Source organism: Neoarius graeffei, chromosome 12, assembly GCF_027579695.1.
Source record: "Neoarius graeffei isolate fNeoGra1 chromosome 12, fNeoGra1.pri, whole genome shotgun sequence".
NCBI lineage: Eukaryota > Metazoa > Chordata > Actinopteri > Siluriformes > Ariidae > Neoarius > Neoarius graeffei.
The window spans coordinates 6,673,631-6,694,666 of NC_083580.1; the positions used below are offsets into that span (position 1 = coordinate 6,673,631).

The 21,036-nt window shown below is 40.3% G+C and overlaps 1 protein-coding gene across 3 annotated transcripts in view; it reads right to left on the reverse strand.

Annotated features, from left to right (window-relative positions):
• Nucleotides 1–21,036, reverse strand: part of grin1a (glutamate receptor, ionotropic, N-methyl D-aspartate 1a) — a 52,128-nt gene that overhangs the window by 24,508 nt on the left and 6,584 nt on the right. For 2 of the 3 annotated variants that reach the window (XM_060934974.1, XM_060934973.1), the window contains exons 2-10: nt 15,412–15,546; nt 14,002–14,178; nt 9,615–9,677; nt 8,762–8,859; nt 7,043–7,164; nt 6,542–6,716; nt 6,218–6,362; nt 3,665–3,751; nt 779–914 (exon numbers count right to left, since the gene is read on the reverse strand). In XM_060934974.1, coding sequence (XP_060790957.1) covers nt 779–914; nt 3,665–3,751; nt 6,218–6,362; nt 6,542–6,716; nt 7,043–7,164; nt 8,762–8,859; nt 9,615–9,677; nt 14,002–14,178; nt 15,412–15,546 — 1,138 coding nt within the window. The remainder of the gene's footprint in view (nt 1–778; nt 915–3,664; nt 3,752–6,217; nt 6,363–6,541; nt 6,717–7,042; nt 7,165–8,761; nt 8,860–9,614; nt 9,678–14,001; nt 14,179–15,411; nt 15,547–21,036) is intronic. The other variant, XM_060934975.1, reaches the window with a different exon arrangement.

Below are 21,036 nucleotides of genomic sequence, written 5' to 3' on the forward strand. Positions count from 1 at the left end.
GATAGCTGTTTAAATAATCACACCATTCTCTTCACATTCACTCCACTAACATCCTGAACTGGTTTAACAATCTTATTCCATAGAAATTTCCCAATGATTAAAATGTTTATACATTCGCCATCTCACTAGCTTTTCGTTTTTATCTCGATGTTAATAAGACCAAATAAAAAAAAATCTTGGCATGTTTCCAAGAAAACAGAAAGTGCCGAGAAACCTAAAGACTTTCCAATGGTGGAAAACGTACCACTTATTACAAAGCACCGACACTGGAGACTCCTTCCATAAATGTTCTATAAACATCTATTTCCTGAAAACTTTATATCAATGATTCTATATTTCTGTGTAAAATAACAAACCCCTTCGACTTTACTAGCCTTAGATTATTCTGGAGTCTCCATCATCATACAAGAACCCTGTGTACGTTGTCACTACAGATCGGACATTACACTCACAACAGCTACAGCATATGGAGCACATTATTTCTAACTTACATGAGATGAATCACAAAGCCTCCATAGCTCTCTGGTGAAAACACACAATGGCATTCACGACATACCGTACACACGACATAAACTTGCGTAGTTTGCAAAGGAAGCATAATCAGTTTGCAAACACAAAGCCACACACGTTCCTACATCTTAACCTCTTAACCTGCACACACTAACACATGCACACTGTTGACATCATGCTTGCACACACAGTTCATCACATACATATATAAATACCTACTGTTTATATATGTATGCATCTCGTATTGTAAACGTCCCTGTTGTGTTACCTGGGATGGTCTCATTTGGTCCAGTGCAGATCACCTTTTTAATTAAGACTCCGTTTGGTGTGTACTCTTCCCTGCAGGTCCCATCCTGCAAGGTCGGCTTGACATACACAAAAGGCTCCTGATGTATTGTGACTATCTGTAATACATCATAAATTGGGAGAAAGAATAGTTCAGGGGAATTTTTTTGGTGAATTGTGTGAAGGATGGGCAGAATTTATGGTGCAGCACAGAAAGTAGTTTGTGGACCAACATGTTGGAAAAACCATGACTACTCTGTCCTTATGAAATATTTTGGCTAAAGTTTGACCAAAATTAAGCCAAAATTTTAACCAAAATCAGACCTAATGTTGGCTTGGTCTGTTGACCAAAGCTGGACCTTAAAAATAAGCCAAAATATTTAAAGGTCCCATGGCATGGTGGTTTGTTGATGCTTTAAACGGGCTCGTGGAGGTTTCCGGATGTTATATCTACAGCCTTTCTTGAAATGAACCCTCGGCACGTAGATATAGCCTCCTGGGAGAAAGCCCCATTTCAGCGCTTTTCCCAGTGCGTCGTTTTGCTAATGAGAAGCAGGAGGCGGGGAAGGGTAGAGCGTGGGGGCGGGTCTTATCATTAATATTCATGACATGTAAACGTGTTACCTCTGATTGGCTAACAGCACTGTGACGCTCCCTCCAGTGGGTCAGAACAAACGGATGTGGGTGTCTTACTATGGCGAGAGAGAAAGAACAAACCGCGAAGGGAAAAATACCGTGCGCTGACGTCATTAAGGTGCGACGCGAGGAAATAAAATAAATTCAACAAATGTTTGGGTTTTTACTGAACAAACAAACAAATAAAATGAACGAGTGACTTAAAAAAAAGAATGTGGGTGTCTTTGTAAAAACTGTTTTGATTGGCTATTATAACAGAGCATGCTGCATGCTTTTTGGTTTTGTAGCGCAGAGTACCTGGCTAACTGCAGGAAGCGGTTAGCTGCACAGCTAATGTAGCCATTGCAAGGCTAACGTGGCACCGATTTTAAAACACGGCAAAACATAAGCTCATAAGTTACAGTCAATTTCCAGACTAAACTCAGTTTAACAGAGCATGCTGCATGCTTTTTGGTTTTGTAGCGCAGAGTACCTGGCTAACTGCAGGAAGCGGTTAGCTGCACAGCTAATGTAGCCATTGCAAGGCTAACGCACCGATTTTAAAACACGGCAAAACAACTTAACAGTTATACACTTACTTGTTCGCTGTTTGTGGCTGATGCGGCAGGGATGCTTGGTACGGACCCAGGCTTCAGTGACAGTTGATGTGCAAAACCTGCCCTGTACTGTCCCAAATTGTGGAAACATTCCTCAGGAAAATGCTTCCGACAAACATACACCGTCTTAGGTAGACTCGACAGCGTATTATTGAAGTAAATAAAATTAAGCCACTGCGTCTTCAGGGGCTCTCCCGTCGGCAGTAAAAACAGACTCCTTTCTGCGTTGTCACATCCATGTACAGCGCAACTTCCATGTTTGGTGGCAACTTTTGAGCTGGGCGGGCAATCCATACAGTGGGTGGGAATCCAGAGGGGGGGCGTGGGGATCATCTCCCTTGCTGACGTAGTAAAGGGAAGAGCTTATCAACGCGCCGTTTTGACGCGCCATTCTCAAATGTTGGGCATAGTTTGGTTTACACATTATGAAATTTCTAGCCACTGGGGTGACTTAAGAAGGTCAGAGGAACTCATTTTAACGTTAAAAAACCTCAGAAAGTGAAAATTTCATGCCATGGGACCTTTAAATGAGCTTGACCAAAATTTCTTTTAAATTTTGCTCAAGAGTCCTTTTGCAAATTTTGGTTTAAAGTTTGGCTTAATTTTGGTCTAGTTTTGACAAAATTTTGGATTGATTTTGAAAATTCTCATGTTCTCATATGGTGGCACTTAGAAATTTTTTGAGCTTAGCAGGCTTGTAGTACTCAAGTCCAGGATTCGGACTCAATTTTAAGGACTCGTGACTTGACTTGGACTTGAGCACTGATGACTCAGACTTGGACTCGGACTCGTGCATTAACTGCATTTGGACTCGTAGATCGGAGACGAGGACTCGGATTTTTAATTTATTTTTAGTAACATGTCATAATAATTTGGCATGAGATATTTATATCTACATTAATTTTTAGACTAATTTTATTCTAGAGAATACACATTCACCTGTTCATACGTCATGTTCAGGAACAAACTAACGTTAATGGCGCTAAAATGCCTGGAGAGAACACCCTTAGGATTGTCCGCTTTGTTTATACAGACTTCTCATGCAGTGGGAAAAATGCACTGCTATGTGTTCCATATGTAGAAGAACTATCGAGGAGACGACGGGGACAACCTCGAACTTCAATCATCATTTGGTAAGACTCCACCCAGAGAAGGAAGTGGCACGCTATATTCATTGCTCTGTTGATAGTGGGCAGGGCTTGCTTGCTGAGCAATGAACTAGCTAGTGTTTACATGAGTATAAGCAAGACCAAAATTTGGTCCACTGAGGTCAAAATTTGGCTTTGGGACACAAGCCAAAATTTGCTTATAGCTTAATTTTGTAGTAATTTTGGTTAAAGAACAGGGAATAAGCCAAATTTAGGTTTAATTTTGACCAAAATATGGTTTATTCAAGCCAAATTATCCCCTTTGGACATAATATGTACAATTGTACACATGAACTTCCATAGCATGAAGTTCCATAGCAGTTTTCCTTGTGTCTGAAGGGGTTATTTTGTACGGGTTATTACAAAGTTTTTGTTTTGTTTTAAATCAGTGACATCCTTTACTATTCATAATACATTTTGCTAGTTAGCAAGTTGGATATCTTATCTCAGAAATAAGACACTGTATGTGTTGTATAACCGATACTATACTTTTAGCCATGTGGACATCTGGAAACCCTTCGGCCTGTCTGTATCTCCTCCAGGCCAGATGATCTTCCTCTGCTTATTTAGCACCACCTGAGGGGACAGCAGGCTAAAATAAGCTACAAGTAACCTCGATGTAGCTCTTTTTGGGTGACTTTATGATTGGGGTGTCATTTATGTGTCCTACATATATATATATATATATATATAGTAAAAGTAGAAGACAGTTTAAGCACAGGTAAAGTGTCCTTCACAACAACCTACTGGACAAAAAAGTTCATATTTAAAATTAAATGACCTACAAAATCGACAGCATTTGTCCCAGTTTACCATAATTCTAAAACCATATGTGAATCCATTGAACATATCATGCAAAATACAACCCCGATTCCAAAAAAGTTGGGACAAAGTACAAATTGTAAATTAAAATGGAATGCAATGATGTGGAAGTTTCAAAATTCCATATTTTATTCAGAATAGAACATAGATGACATATCAAATGTTTAAACTGAGAAAATGTATCATTTAAAGAGAAAAATTAGGTGATTTTAAATTTCATGACAACAACACATCTCAAAAAAGTTGGGACAAGGCCATGTTTACCACTGTGAGACATCCCCTTTTCTCTTTACAACAGTCTGTAAACGTCTGGGGACTGAGGAGACAAGTTGCTCAAGTTTAGGGATAGGAATGTTAACCCATTCTTGTCTAATGTAGGATTCTAGTTGCTCAACTGTCTTAGGTCTTTTTTGTCGTATCTTCCGTTTTATGATGCACCAAATGTTTTCTATGGGTGAAAGATCTGGACTGCAGGCTGGCCAGTTCAGTACCCGGACCCTTCTTCTACGCAGCCATGATGCTGTAATTGATGCAGTATGTGGTTTGGCATTGTCATGTTGGAAAATGCAAGGTCTTCCCTGAAAGAGCCGTCGTCTGGATGGGAGCATATGTTGCTCTAGAACCTGGATGTACCTTCCAGCATTGATGGTGTCTTTCCAGATGTGTAAGCTGCCCATGCCACACGCACTAATGCAACCCCATACCATCAGAGATGCAGGCTTCTGAACTGAGCGCTGACAACAACTTGGGTTGTCCTTCTCCTCTTTAGTCCGAATGACACGGCATCCCTGATTTCCATAAAGAACTTCAAATTTTGATTCATCTGACCACAGAACAGTTTTCTACTTTGCCACAGTCCATTTTAAATGAGCCTTGGCCCAGAGAAGACGTCTGCGCTTCTGGATCATGTTTAGATACGGCTTCTTCTTTGAACTATAGAGTTTTAGCTGGCAACGGCGGATGGCACGGTGAATTGTGTTCACAGATAATGTTCTCTGGAAATATTCCTGAGCCCATTTTGTGATTTCCAATACAGAAGCATGCCTGTATGCGATGCAGTGCCGTCTAAGGGCCCGAAGATCACGGGCACCCAGTATGGTTTTCCGGCCTTGACCCTTACGCACAGAGAGTCTTCCAGATTCTCTGAATCTTTTGATGATATTATGCACTGTAGATGATATGTTCAAACTCTTTGCAATTTTACACTGTCGAACTCCTTTCTGATATTGCTCCACTATTTGTCGGCACAGAATTAGGGGGATTGGTGATCCTCTTCCCATCTTTATTTCTGAGAGCCGCTGCCACTCCAAGATGCTCTTTTTATACCCAGTCATGTTAATGACCTATTGCCAGTTGACCTAATGAGTTGCAATTTGGTCCTCCAGCTGTTCCTTTTTTGTACCTTTAACTTTTCCAGCCTCTTATTGCCCCTGTCCCAACTTTTTTGAGATGTGTTGCTGTCATGAAATTTCAAATGAGCCAATATTTGGCATGAAATTTCAAAATGTCTCACTTTCGACATTTGATATGTTGTCTATTTTCTATTGTGAATACAATATCAGTTTTTGAGATTTGTAAATTATTGCAGTCCGTTTTTATTTACAATTTGTACTTTGTCCCAACTTTTTTGGAATCGGGGTTGTATATCCATGCAAAATATACATTTTACGTCGTTCAAATTCACTTGAACATGAGCACATTTACCGCTATTAAATGTCCTCAAGTCACATGTTGAGCAGGAAGAAGTTATTTGTTCATCATGCAAATTTCCCAAAGATCACGGGAAGAAGAAGATAAAGTTCTCCCATTTTTAAATTTATTTATTTTATAATATTTATATATTATATTATATTATATTATATTATATATTATATTATAATATATAATATTATTTTAGCAGTGAGATCACTTTGAAAGTACGACCCATTTACACAAATTATAGTCAGAAAGCACATAATTCATTAAGAAAATAATCAATATATTTAAAAAAAAATCATTAGAAAGTCCTTCGTGTCCTCATGCGATGAGCAAGTATGCTAATTAACTACATTTTTGTGCGTTTGCTAATTCTATACTCAACCGTGTTACTCATCCAGGGTCATCAAAGCAAATATGGAAAAAATGAAAGTGTTGCTTGATTGTTGCCTCAACAGCAGTGCAACTGCAGAATCATGCTGTTAATGCTGTTAATATTATCTGGAAAACAAAAAAGTCGCACACCTGGGTTCCATTATAAATGCCGACTTGAATCAGCCTGCTCTTCTGGTAGTTAAGGATGCTGTAATGAGCGAACTTCCTGTCCCCATCATCATTAAATTCCACTCGTCCTGTCAGGCCTTCTGGGTATTTGGATGACATCAGAACCCTGCAGTACAGAGAGACACCGGGAAGAAATGAGAAGCTTTTCTCTCTCACCCACATGCACAGAAAAATGATTAAATTTATGCAAATATAGTCAAATTTATGCAGAGAACATTATGAAAAAAAAATCCTCCTGGATCAGATACAATCTTCTCCTCTCTTGTAGCTGCATATCATCCTGACCTTTTAAAGAGTGGCCCAGTTTTCCAGATGTTGGTGTTGCCCACGCAACCCCGAGGCGGTTCGGTGATGTTCTCCTTCTCGAAAAGCTCCTGAATGGACTGAGCCACAACCGCCACTGCATCGCTGATGTGTGCTGACTCGTTCTTGCCGTTAATGAGCTGAAGGCCAATTAGTCCTGTGTGTGTGTCGGCATCAAAATAATCCAATGAGCTGCCTGCTTCCTTCCATTAATAACTTTACGAATATAAAGTTTTACGAATATACGTTAATAATAACTTTGAGAAGATTTGTCTTGGACTTGTCTTGGTGCATCAGTTTTCCTTTAAACCTTACAAGGTTAATCCCAAACTAACTCGTAATCTAATTAACGGTCACGAATGTAATTTATCGTCAAGATTTTTAAACACATAACGTTAATGAAATATGATGAAAATGAGACAGCAGGACAAAAGCCAGTGCTTTTCCATTGTCTCTAGCTCAGCTTTGTGATCCCATACGTACCATCAGGAGCTTCACTCAGAGCTTTACCAGACATCTCCCGCTCTCCGACTAGCCACACGTAACCAGAGCCAGTCATGTTGAGAAACCGAGCAGTCTTGTACACGGCAGCAGCGTCGTCTTCACTATAAGCAAACACACATTAGTCACAGTCCTTTTGTTGTACTCTAAAAGCCTCTTCTATATATACAGTAGTTACCTTTATGAGCAATTTTTTTATAACAGGTTTATAAGCATTATTGTATTGTATTGTATTGTATTGTTCTGAAAATAACATGCCTCAAAAGATTTAAGAGAAAATGCTATGCCATATACATATGTATATTTAACATATGACTAAAGGTATACATTATTTATTCGGCCTAGAGAAGGCCATCCACCAAATCTCAGTGACCAAGTAAGAATGGCATTATTCAGAGAAGCAACAAGGTAAATTTCAAAATGATGCTCCCACCACCATGTTTCGCTGTTTTTCACATTTCCGTTTTTAGTAATGGAGTTAATGGTGCTCCGTGAGACAATATAATTTACCATTTATTATGTATGATGTCAACTTGTTATATGAAGAACCAAATGTACATTAGAGCACCATAAGACTAATAATAATAATAATAATAATAATAATAATAATAATAATAACAACAGAGTAGTGCTCAATATTATATGGACACGAGTGTTTTACTGGGAAATACGCCACTCGTATTTTTTATACGAGCTACATCCGGGACATGGAGAACCAAAACCGTGACATAAATCTCTATATGTCACTCGTAAGGAAATCGATGAACTGTTTTGATAAATTTGGGTACTTTTTTTGTGTGAATGTGTCTATATAATAAAAAGAAAATCACATGTTGGCTTGAAGATATGAAGTTTATCTTCCCGTATTGAAAAACTCGCATTTTTCATACGAAATACATCATGGATCTGAGTGACATAATTAAATAATATTGGCTGGCGTTGAGTGATATATCAGATATATTCCATTCAGCTAGCATGATATTGAACGAGTCGAATGGTATATTCGTAGCTGAATGGAATATATCTGATATACCATGAAAAAAATACAGCCAATATTATCATTATTATTATCCATACACGTTCCTTTCGGGTGTTTAACGCGTCTTTCTCTTTCAAAATTCTCTCAAAATCTTCCGTATTTAACGAAGCAAACCTGGCGGCTATGTTTGTTTACAGATTGTCCCAGTCGCTTGCTAGAGCTTATGTCGCCGACGTATGATGTCATGTTGTCTTGCAATATCGTAAACCATATTCAACACTCGTTCTCCATTGGGTAGAGTGACATAATACATGTAGGATAAGCGATATGCTAACAATATTGCATGCTATCAAACCAAATGAATGAAACCCGCTAGAAGGGAATAGAACACACGTTTTTATTCCATCGAAAAAGCGTCCTGTATGGATAATAATTCCGAGTATTTCACTCTGATGATGTCACTCCCAGTGTTTTCCCACTGACTGGATGCGTGTTGTCAAAATCGTGAACCGGTTCAAAATTAAAATTCTTTTGATTAACTCGTGGTTTTTTGGTGTGTTTTTTTTTTATGTGTCCATATAATATAAAAAACATTACACGGTGGTGCAAAGGTATACAGTTTATCTTCAAGCCACCGTGTAATATCCTCTATATGCATTACTGCACCATGATTTATGCTCAGCAGTGCTGGTAATGTTACAGAGCAGTAAATAACGTTTCACCTGGCGGACAGAATGATCACGCGAGCCTCCAGCTCCTTGGCCTCCAGCAGCAGGGCAGTTAAGTTAGTCTCTTGGTTGAACTGGAGGACTTTCTCTGCCTGGGATCGGGGCACACAGTCAGTAAAAGCTAGAGACACTTCCCCACCCCAAGACCATGCTGCCTCTTTTACCTCTCTTCACTCCTTTGGGTGAATTTTCTTTGCTTTTGTGTGATTGAAAAAGGAGGGAAAATGACAGCGCTCCAAGGAAAATTGGATAAACTGAAAAAAAAAAGCTAGAGGGAAGAAAAACGTCTGTATTGCTGCATGCAATGCTGAGGGATATCAAGGCTCCAGAGAACGGCGTGCATGTTAGAGGTTTGGGGAGAAAGGCCGATGCAACCGGAAACTGAAACCAGAAGAAAGGGTGTGAGAAGGTGTAAGGAGCTTGATCTGCCCAAAGGAACAAAAAAACTAGGAGGTGCTGCGTAAAAGGGAGGAAGTAGTATCTGGGAATGTGACGTGTCCCACACTAGCGAATCTAAACAAAGGAACAAAAGAGCTTTTTTTTCTATTTGATCTGAATCATGCATTCCTTTATTTAAAAGGAAAAAAGATGATCATGACAGAAGCGGAGCGTGTTTACTTTTCTCTCTCTTTTTTTTTCTTTCTTGAAAACCGAAAATCATAATCGTTCAAAACAAGTCCATTCGTCATTTAAATCATGAGGGTACCAAAAAAAGAAAGTCTCGATGTAAAAAGAAACACGTGCTACCAAGATAAGGGCATTTCTGGGTTGGCCGGTGGCTGATTGGCCAGATTCTAGTTGCAACGTTTAAGTTGAGGGGCGGCGTGCATTGACCATGCAAGTATACCTTAGGTCCTCGCTTGTTGTCATAGGACAGTTGGTCGAGGTTTTCATAGTTCCTTTTTTTATTCTGATGAGTAATGTGCACAGAGAAAATATGCAGACAGAAGAATATTATAAACAGTTGAAAATGATGGGCAATAAAGCATCTAACAAATTTTCCTGCTCCAAATTGGACGTCCAAACACTGGGGCTTTCGAAAGCATCAGAGACTGCTCTAACTCATCACTGACCTGGAAAATGCCAACAGAATTGATGTCTTTCAGAAAATATACACTCTAAAAAATAATGGGGCCAGTACCGGTTCTTCAGGGCGATGCCATAGAAGAACCTTTTTCAGGGCTTCAAAGAACCGTTCATGCAACAGTTCTTTAAAGAACCATTTGTTTGAGCAGTGAAGACAGATTTGTGTAAACATAGCCTATGTGCATTGACCAGCAAATGGTAAGAGAATGCCAGGCTCTGAAGAACCATTTCCAATGTGAAGAACCTTTCGCATAATGTAATGGTTCATCACAGAGTTTTGACTCTCCATGGAACCATCCAGAGATTTGAAGAACCACTGAAGCACCTTTATTTTTTAGAGTGTAGTGGTATTCTTCATAAATTAAGAAAGTGACGGATAAAATCTCAGCTTCATGCCAGCACAAGGAAAGCAAAAGTTTTAAAGTATAGTTACTACCAAGAATGAAAAGGAAGAGTGAAAATTGCACTGAAAGGTTTTATTATAACTATAGAACAGTAGCATTGTGGACAATCAGCTCACAAACAGTATCTGATCTCATACACATAACTATCCAACAGCTTGATCAAAGCACGGCATTCACTGTGGGAGGAAATCACACTTTACTAGCAAGGGTTTACACACCTTTAGGTCTTTACCAGTGGGTTTAATAAACTGCGGTGCTACAAAATATTATGTACCTTTAATACGTGTCTTTGTGTACATAGTACACCTTTAAAAATAATTAAAGGCACATAAAAGGATCAAATTAGTTTTCGAGGAAAGCTTTAATGCTCCATGCTTTTCAAGGTATAATATACATGCTAAAGGTACAAAAACTGTATCATTAAGTTTACCATCTGAAAACCACACAGGAGTGTATTTAAGTAGTTTTTTTTTCTGAGAACCAAGAAAACAAACTGAAAAATAATCTTATCTCATTATCTGTAGCCAGGTCATCACAGGGCTGACACATAGACACAGACAACCATTCACACTCACATTCACACCTACGGTCAATTTAGAGTCACCAGTTAACCTAACCTGCATGTCTTTGGACTGTGGGGGAAACCGGAGCACCCGGAGGAAACCCACACGGACAGAACATGCAAACTCCGCACAGAAAGGCCCTCGCCGGCCATGGGGCTCGAACCCGGACCTTCTTGCTGTGAGGCGACAGCGCTAACCACTACACCACTGTGCCACCACTGAAAAATAATTTAAAATGAAATTTCTCATCTCATCTCATCTCATCTTGGCTTTCCCGCTATTAAAAAAAAAAGAAGGAATGTAGTTGAGAAAGGTGGAATACTATTCATGCTACTAAAAATGTTGTAGTAGCTTTATAGGAATGTTAATAAATGTTACCTCAAAACATCTGAATGTTCCGAGAAGCAAACGGTCCTCGAACCATTCTGCTAACCTAAAACTGTTAGCTGGCTTCCTGATTAGAGATGGAGATACTGCAGCAGGAACAGTTGCCTTTTTTTTTTTTTTTTGCTGCAGCATATTGCATTCTTCTCATCTTGTGATTTTTTGAGGGCAACAGCCTCAGAGGAGCCTCTGCCATGCTCGGACGGTGCTGGGCTATTCTGCAGTGTTATAAATAAACGCTTGTATCCCAGGAACATACAGTTCTGCACTATATATAAACTGTATATATCTGAGCTCAGCCTGATTATAGGCCAAATTCCGGTTTTCATCGTGCTTCTGGTTCTAAATGCAAGGCTTTTATAATTTGGTGCATTATGCATGAGGTTAATCTAAATCACCATTGTATTAATCTGTTAGAGTCTCCTGTCCAGCACCTATATTTTCCTCCACACAGTGTCAGTCACGAATACGAGGGTACTTCAAAAAGTTCTCGGCCTCACCCAGGAAACATCTCAGGAGAAAGATTGAAAAATAATGCAAGAACATAGTCTCCTTTAACTTCAAGGCACTTCATCCACTGATGTTCAAGCTTCACTATCACTTTGCATTAGAAGGTCACATCTTGAGCCTCTAGATCCTCCTGAACAGCACGGATGACTTTATCATCGTCACTCTGAAAATGGCGACCATGCAAGTGGGAAGCAGATAGAAGTCAAACGGTGCCAGGTCAGGTGAGTAAGGTGCATGGTGCGACAGTTCAAAGCCACATTTGGCTGCTTTTGCCCCACCAGCTGTGCTGTATGGATGGGCGCATTATCCTGGAGCAACACCACACCAGCTCGAAGCTTTCTTTCCTCTCCTTTTTTCTTTGATTGCTTCTTTCATTTGAGTTTTGGTGGGCATTGATATAAGGCTTTATAGTATACAGTTACGCCCCAAAATGAAAGCTACACCCCTTGTTTCTGGGTGAGGCCGAGAACTTTTTGCAGTACCCTCCTATGTTCATATTTTTGATAGCAATCTGGAAAATTAACATTATGTTGTCTAAGGGAATTTAAAATATGCAAATAGTCTTATAAAGAAAATGGATATTACAGCTTCTGGCTTGATAAGTAAGCTCAAAACTCTTCGGCGTTCTGGCATGCACATTTCCGAGTCACTTCCTTGTTGGTTTCTAAATAAACTTCCTGGTTGTTCATTGAAACATCAACTTATTGCAAAGCTTTGCCTCAACCTTATGTTTAGTATGAGTTCTGAGTCAAGTTTCTTTGTGTTGTCTTTACCTTTGCTCTGACCACTGACCTTACTGGTTGGATTTTAGATGGAGCCCAGATAGTTCAGTCAGTAAAGCATCAGACATTTAATATAAGGGTCCAGGGTTCACCAAAGAGTTGGCCTAGTGGTTAGCGTGTCCACTTCTCGACTGGGAGATTGTGAGTTCTACTTGTGGTTGGGTCATAGCAAAGACCAGCATAAAAAATGGTGCCATCTGGCGAGGCATGCCGCAATACAGATGTGAGCAGGGAATCAAACTCTTGCAATTACTAGAGGACAAACCCCCCACTGTAACCCTAGCTATGTAAGAGGCTGAGGGCAACTGGAATGGAGATCAGTGCCGCTTGATGGCACAGGAAGGGCTTTATTTTTATTTTAGGTGACTTTGGTCGCAAAATTAATATACTTGTCGTTGTCAAAAAATTATGTTTGATATATCATTTTGAAGCTAAAAGATTTCTCGATCTAGTGATACCATTTATATATGTTGTCAAAATATATTGTATTTTATGCCAAAGAATACATCCAATGGTGGAATGGCACTTTAATTTTAACCGAGATTTGCAAAGAAACTTGTTACAAACAGGGTTTATACAAGAATCGAGCCCCTTTTTTACAAATAATCCAAATCGATCTCTCGTCCATAATTATGCCAGACAATATAAAGTACTTCATGTTCATTTTGTATTAATCGAGCAGGAAACATAATTAATTGGTCCATGTAGCAAAACTCTGGAAAATGAATCATTTTTCATTAATAGACCACTACAGACTTCAATGCATATTTTATGAGCGCAATTATATAAGCAATCCGAGAACAATCTCAGCCCAATCAGCTATAATCTACACAAGGGAACATTAGTGTGAAACCAGTACCACTTTAAAAAAAAAAAACTCAATTCCCAGCAGGTCTAAAACTTAATTGCAGCTACACTGAAATAGTCTCGATATTAATAATACTCTCGATCTGTGCAAAGAGGGCAACGGTAATTACTATCGCACAGATGTCAATTGGGGATCGTGATTTAACTTGAGGGCCTTTAAAAAGTTCATCACCGTTCTAACACAGACATGATTACGTTAATAAATCAAACAGCAATCAACCAAACACACACTGCTGGATGCTGATGTAAAGCTGCTGAATGATTTAGAATTTGAATGCTTTGAGAATACAGACATGCAACAGCCTATTAAACATCAGCTCCAGTCGTGAGCCTGTGATGCTTTGTAAAGTCCCAGGTTAAGGTCATTTTGCTCTTGCCGTGGAGCAAGTCAGGAGATTTAGACTATGGCAAAAAGCAATGTGAGATGAGTAAGAAATGCACAAAACTTCAACTAGATTCGACCACATTAGATGCTGTTGATGCCTCTGGCTTTAGCCAACATTTACAAAATGGCATGAGCGAGATGTTTTTCACGCAACAGAAAAGCAAACAGTTACATACATAGAAGACTTCTGAGATTGTTAAATGTACATGTTACACACCCACACGCTCGTTCATTCAAGCTACAGACAGCTCACCTTGGTCTCCCTCTCCTCCAAAAGGGTCTCGAGTCTCTTCTGTGCGGCTCGACCTTCATGGTCGTCGCTGACGATCAGGATGATGTGGTTCCAGCGGAACTCACGCATCATGTCGAACCACACATGTGCCTGGTGTGAGTAAGGTGGCACGGTGCGCAGGAAGGAAAGATGGATACTCTGAGGAAGAGAAAACAAAATGGATAACGGTTATGTAATTAGCGACATGCAAATCATTTACATTGGCAGATGGCATTTGGCAGATGTCCAGAAGTGCTTTGAAGTGGCTATCAATAAATCCATCCATCCATTATCCATAACCGCTTATCCTGTGCAGGGTTGCGGGCAAGCTGGAGCCTATCCCAGCTGACTATGGATGAGAGGTGGGTACACCCTGGATGAGTCGTCAGATCATCGCAGAGCTAACACTGAGGCTACGTTTACATTAGACCGTATCTGTCTCGTTTTCTTCGCGGATGCACTGTCCGTTTACATTAAACCACCTGGAAAAGCCGGGAAACGGGAATCCGCCAGCGTCCACGTATTCAATCTAGATCGTATCTGGTCCGGTGCTGTGTAAACATTGAGATACGCGAATACGCTGTGCTGAGCTCTAGCTGGCGTCCTCATTGGACAACGTCACTGTGACATCCACCTTCCTGATTCGCTGGCGTTGGTCATGTGACGCGACTGCTGAAAAACGGCACGGACTTCCGCCTTGTATCACCTTTCATTAAAGAGTATAAAAGTATGAAAATACTGCAAATACTGATGCAAATACTGCCCATTGTGTAGTTATGATTGTCTTTAGGCTTGCCATCCTTCCACTTGCAAGTAGTAAGTGATATGCGCTGGGATCACACACACAGCGGCTCAGTCCCGAATCGTGGCTTGTGCACTTCACTCGCGCGCTGTGTGAGCTGCGCAGGGCCGGAGTGCGCACCCTCCAGAGGGCACTCGCTGTTCAGGGCGGAGTGATTTGGAGCGCAGGATGCCTGCGGAGCCGAGCGTATCCGTGTATTGGTGTTGCTGTGTGCACGGCTAACGGTTTTAGTGTAAACGTGAATCGTTTTAAGAACGTTAATCTGATGACCCGCTGATTCGACGTAATGTAAACGTAGCCATAGAGGCAAACAACCATTCACACCCACGTTCACACCTACGGTCAATTTAGAGCCACCAATTAACCTAACCTGCATGTCTTTGGACTCCAGAAACCGGAGCACCCGGAGGAAACCCACACAGATACGGGGAGAACATGCAAACTCCACACAGAAAGGCCCCCACTGGCCACCAGGCTCAAACCCAGAACCTTCTTGCTGTGAGGAGACAGTGCTAACCACTACACCACCGTGCCACCCAAGCCTGTTTAATTACATCTATTTAATTTGACCCAAATGCACCAACACCAACCTTATCGGAGTAGATGGACATCCTGGTTGTGAGGCCGACCACAGGGATACGATAGAAGCCTGCAGTATAGGAGACCGGTGTAGGGGTGAGGTGGTCACTGGACTGTGGAGGGTGGCTCACCAAAATCGCATAGACCTGTAGACAGTTTGAGAGGGAAAAAATTAGAGCACGAGCATAGGGATTTTTTCCTAGACATGAGAAAGTAGGAGAGAAAACAAAAATACTTGACCTAGATATGTCTGTTGTAGTGAAACCTGAGATTCTGAAGTGGTTAAAATGTTCAGGTTTTCTATTCAGTGATGTCTGGGTACAATATTGAATATGAAAACGAAAAATTAGACTCCGTATCAGTAACTCAGTGTTGTTATTATTATTATGAAAGGAGTATGGTTGAGCCTTAGAGCATGGGACCTCATCAGAGGATATAGATAGGGTTAGAGAAGCAGCTTGAGGACTAAAAGGTTGCCGGTTTGATTCCCTGGCCCAGCAGGAATGGCTGAAGTGCCTTTGAGCAAGGCATCTAACCCCCAACTGCTCCCCAGGCTGCTCTGGGTGTTTTGTACATCGCTCTGGATAAGAACATCTGCTAAATGCCATGAATGTAATATGTAATGATGGGGGGGGAACAACAACAACAACTCCGATTCCAAAAAAGTTGGGACAAAGTACAAATTGTAAATAAAACAGAATGCAATAATTTACAAATCTCAAAAACTGATATTGTATTCACAATAGAACATAGACAACATATCAAATGTCGAAAGTGAGAAATTTTGAAATTTCATGCCAAATATTGGCTCATTTAAAATTTCATGACAGCAACACGTCTCAAAAAAGTTGGGACAGGGGCAATAAGAGGCTGGAAAAGTTAAAGGTACAAAAAAGGAACAGCTGGAGGACCAAATTGCAACTCATTAGGTCAATTGGCAATAGGTCATTAACATGACTGGGTATAAAAAGAGCATCTTGGAGTGTCAGCGGCTCTCAGAGGTAAAGCTGGGAAGAGGATCACCAATCCCCCTAATTCTGCGCCGACAAATAGTGGAGCAATATCAGAAAGGAGTTCGACAGTGTAAAATTGCAAAGAGTTTGAACATATCATCATCTACAGTGCATAATATCATCAAAAGATTCAGAGAATCTGGAAGAATCTCTGCGTGTAAGGGTCAAGGCCGGAAAACCATACCGGGTGCCCGTGATCTTCGGGCCCTTAGACGGCACTGCATCACATACAGGCATGCTTCTGTATTGGAAATCACAAAATGGGCTCAGGAATATTTCCAGAGAACATTATCTGTGAACACAATTCACTGTGCCATCCGCCGTTGCCAGCTAAAACTCTATAGTTTAAAGAAGAAGCCGTATCTAAGCATGATCAAGAAGTGCAGACGTCTTCTCTGGGCCAAGGCTCATTTAAAATGGACTGTGGCAAAGTGGAAAACTGTTCTGTGGTCAGACAAATCAAAATTTGAAGTTCTTTATGGAAATCAGGGACGCAGTGTCATTTGGACTAAAGAGGAGGACGACGACCCAAGTTGTTATCAGGGCTCAGTTCAGAAGCCTGCATCTCTGATGGTATGGGGTTGCATTAGTGCATGTGGCATGGGCAGCTTACACATCTGGAAAGACACCATCAATGCTGAAAGGTATATCCAGGTTCTAGAGCAACATATGCTCCCATCCAGACGACGTCTCTTTCAGGGAAGACCTTGCATTTTCCAACATGACAATGCCAAACCACATACTGCATCAATTACAGCATCATGGCTGCGTAGAAGAAGGGTCCGGGTACTGAACTGGCCAGCCTGCAGTCCAGATCTTTCATCCATAGAAAACATTTGGCTCATCATAAAACGGAAGATACGACAAAAAAGACCTAAGACAGTCGAGCAACTAGAATCCTACATTAGACAAGAATGGGTTAACATTCCTCTCCCTAAACTTGAGCAACTTGTCTCCTCAGTCCCCAGATGTTTACAGACTGTTGTAAAGAGAAAAGGGGATGTCTCACAGTGGTAAACATGGCCTTGTCCCAACTTTTTTGAGATGTGTTGTTGTCATGAAATTTAAAATCACCTAATTTTTCTCTTTAAATGATACATTTTCTCAGTTTAAACATTTGATATGTCATCTATGTTCTATTCTGAATAAAATATGGAATTTTGAAACTTCCACATCATTGCATTCCGTTTTTATTTACAATTTGTACTTTGTCCCAACTTTTTTGGAATCGGGGTTGTAGTACGCATCAGTGTTGTAGTCGAGTAACTAAACCTCGAGTCCAAGTCCAGTCTCGAGTCCCCAGTGTTCAAGTCTGAGTCAAGTCCAGGTCATTAAAAAAAAATTCGAGTCGTGTCCACTATTGATCCGAGTCAAGTCCGAGAACAAGACTCCAACCGCACCATTTGACGGTGGCTCTTTTATCGCCATTAACATTAGTTTGCTCCTGAACACGACGTATGAACAGGTGAATGTGCTTCTCTATATCAGGGAGTGTGAAATATTCTGTCAGAGATGGTTGGGAGACGGATGTAAGTGCAGAAGGTGTGTTTATTAATGCAAGTGAAGACGGTAAACAATCCAGAACGACAGGCAAAATCATAAAATGGTGAAACAGGCGATCGGTCGAGCGAGGCACAAACAGGCTATCGTAGACTCGACAGAATCAAAGACGAGAAACAGGAAATCAGGGATCAGGAAACCAAACAAGAAAACAAGGCTCGGTAATGTGTCAGCAATGCAACTCAATACTTCACGATGTAAGTGTGTGTTCATAGTTTTTATATCGGCATGATGATTGCGCCTTAATCCTGTGCAAGTGCAAGTCGTTTATGGTGCGCACACGAGAGTCCGTTTGGCGCATGCGCTGTCCGGAGCACGCCCGAGAGTCTGCCAAGGTGCGCAGGTGTGACATTCTTGCATAAAATTAGTACAAAAATGAATGTAGATATAAATATCTTATGCCAAATTATTATGGCAAAAAAATAAAGAAAAAATCAGAGTACTCGTCTCCAATTTACGAGTCCGAATGCAGTTAATGCACGAGTCTGAGTCCAAGTTCGAGTCATCAGTGCTCAAGTCCAAGTCGAGTCACGAGTCCTTAAAATTAGGGCATGAGTCAGACTTGAGTACCACAAGCCTGGTACGCATGCAGAATTTATTGAAGGGTAGACAGACAACAACATTTGTGATTTTTTTTCCTTGAAAGAGAGTTCTGCGTTAACATAAATGAACGTCTCAACAAATTGTATGAAATTTGTCTCGGTAAATGATACAATAGAAAAATCTGTCAATGGTTCAAAAATGCTTTTCCATCTAATCATTTGTGCATGACGTATTGCTTGGGTAACATTTGTTTCCAACGAGACCCAGATGCTCACAATAAGGCCGTGTTCAGTGAAAATATGGCACAAAAACAACAAGAAGAGACAAAAAAAATTTTTTGGACTGTCTCTGTGGAGCCATAACGGCTGCGTATCTCGACAGGCTGTATGTTTGGGCCTCAAATAAGGTTTTTCCATCCAACACGCGCTCAGGCATCTCTTTTGTACCATCTGCCATGAACCATCCTTCCCAAAGATCGATGCACAGTCGTGAAGTGGTTAAAAAAAGAAACAATGAAAATTTTTGAAAACATGAAGAAGATACTAGTATATGGTGACTTTAGTATCAAATCAACCCCCAGATTAAATACACGTATTTGTGTGTTTAAAACCTAACAACACGGCGAAAAGAGAAAATGAATGCGTTCGAATTTTGAGAGAGAAAATGAACGAGGTTTTTGGACACTAAAGAATGACTGTGCATTTTCTATCAAGGCTCCCGGCTCAGAACGCATGACTTCAGCACTTTTTAAATGGCATCAACCATCATATGAGTGCTTTAAGTGCTCTTAATTTAATTTGACGCAAGCAGACTTTTAATGATGCAATTCCACTCCGGACTACATCGCTCCCCAGAGACTGTCAGCTCACTGCAGTACCCAGGATGCCTCTTTTTTTTTTTTCAGTCTGTACGTGTCCAGTGATCCTAGGTTTGTTATAATTTTTTACATTGCTTTTGATGAAATAATCATTTATGATGTTTTATTTGAGTGAATCTGAATAACTTTAAACGCAAGACTCAAAATGGCAAAAATATTAGTCTTGAATTTATGCGCAATTATACTACAGCCCTGTTGAATTCTCGACTCTGATTGGTCATTCGAATATTATGTTTCTATAGTAACAACTTGTGACCGATGCACCAAATAATCGAAGGCTAATAATAAACAGATTTCATGTTGTTTGTTTGCAAAGAAAATATATAATTAATAATCACAATTATTCCATGAAATCGAGTCGTACATAAGTTGAGTTGGCTATAAGCCATGTACGACAAGATTCATCTCATTCATCTCATTATCTCTAGCTGCTTTATCCTTCTACAGGGTCGCAGGCAAGCTGGAGCCTATCCCAGCTGACTACGGGCGAAAGGCGGGGTACACCCTGGACAAGTCGCCAGGTCATCACAGGGCTGACACATAGACACAGACAACCATTCACACCTACGGTCAATTTAGAGTCACCAGTTAACCTAACCTGCATGTCTTTGGACTGTGGGGGAAACCGGAGCACCCGGAGGAAACCCACGCGGACACGGGGAGAACATGCAAACTCCACACAGAAAGGCCCTCGCCGGCCCCGGGGCTCGAACCCAGGACCTTCTTGCTGTGAGGCGACAGCGCTAACCACTACACCACCGTGCTGCCCCTACGACAAGACTGAGTGGAATAATTGTTTTATTCTATGCACATTCACTGGATTTTTGAGAAACACAGCATTTTTATTTTTTGCAAATTTGATCAATAAAAACTTTATACAAAACGTCCAACAAAATAATTTCCACTTAGGTGGACTTCTTAAAAACCTATCCATGGCTGCACAAATTGACTTTAGTGTTTTTTTGTTTGTTTGTTTGTTTGTTTTTTGTAGAAAGTGTCGTCTTGCTGTCGTGCCGAGGTGTAGAATAGCTTTAGACATTTATTTCATTCTTCCTTGGACATTTCAGTTCTGTAATTTTCAAACTTCTTTGAGGTTTTGAACCAGTCTTAAAAAATTTGACAAATTTTAATGAATGTACTTAAAGATGAAACCAGCGAAATGACAGGAGCAATTTGTGAAAAATGCGATAATAATAATAATAATAATTCTTGAAAAAAAATTTTAAAAACGAGATACGTTCTTACCATCAAATACTTTTATTCCATATTTTGTTGCTTTTTTTGTATTTTTTGGTGTTTTGTTTTCGAGTAGAGTTTTAATTTCGTCCTCGGTTGTTTCAGCAACGCGCTCCGCCATTTTGTTTTTCTCTACTCACGGTATATGAGCTGATATCCTAGTAGTAGTAGAGGAACCAATCAGAGCGCATGATTGCTCATATCCAGTGAATGCAGATAGAATAATTGTTGATACATTTTCTTTGTTAAAGGCAAACAAAGATTGTTGGTAAAATTTCCTTCACGAGATGTTTGTCAGTATTTTTGTACCTTTCCACTTTAATCACGGTTTCCTTAATAAGGACAGAGAGCTTTGCATTTTCCGGGGTTTCTTTTATTTTTTCAGTAACATGACAAGCTGCATTGGA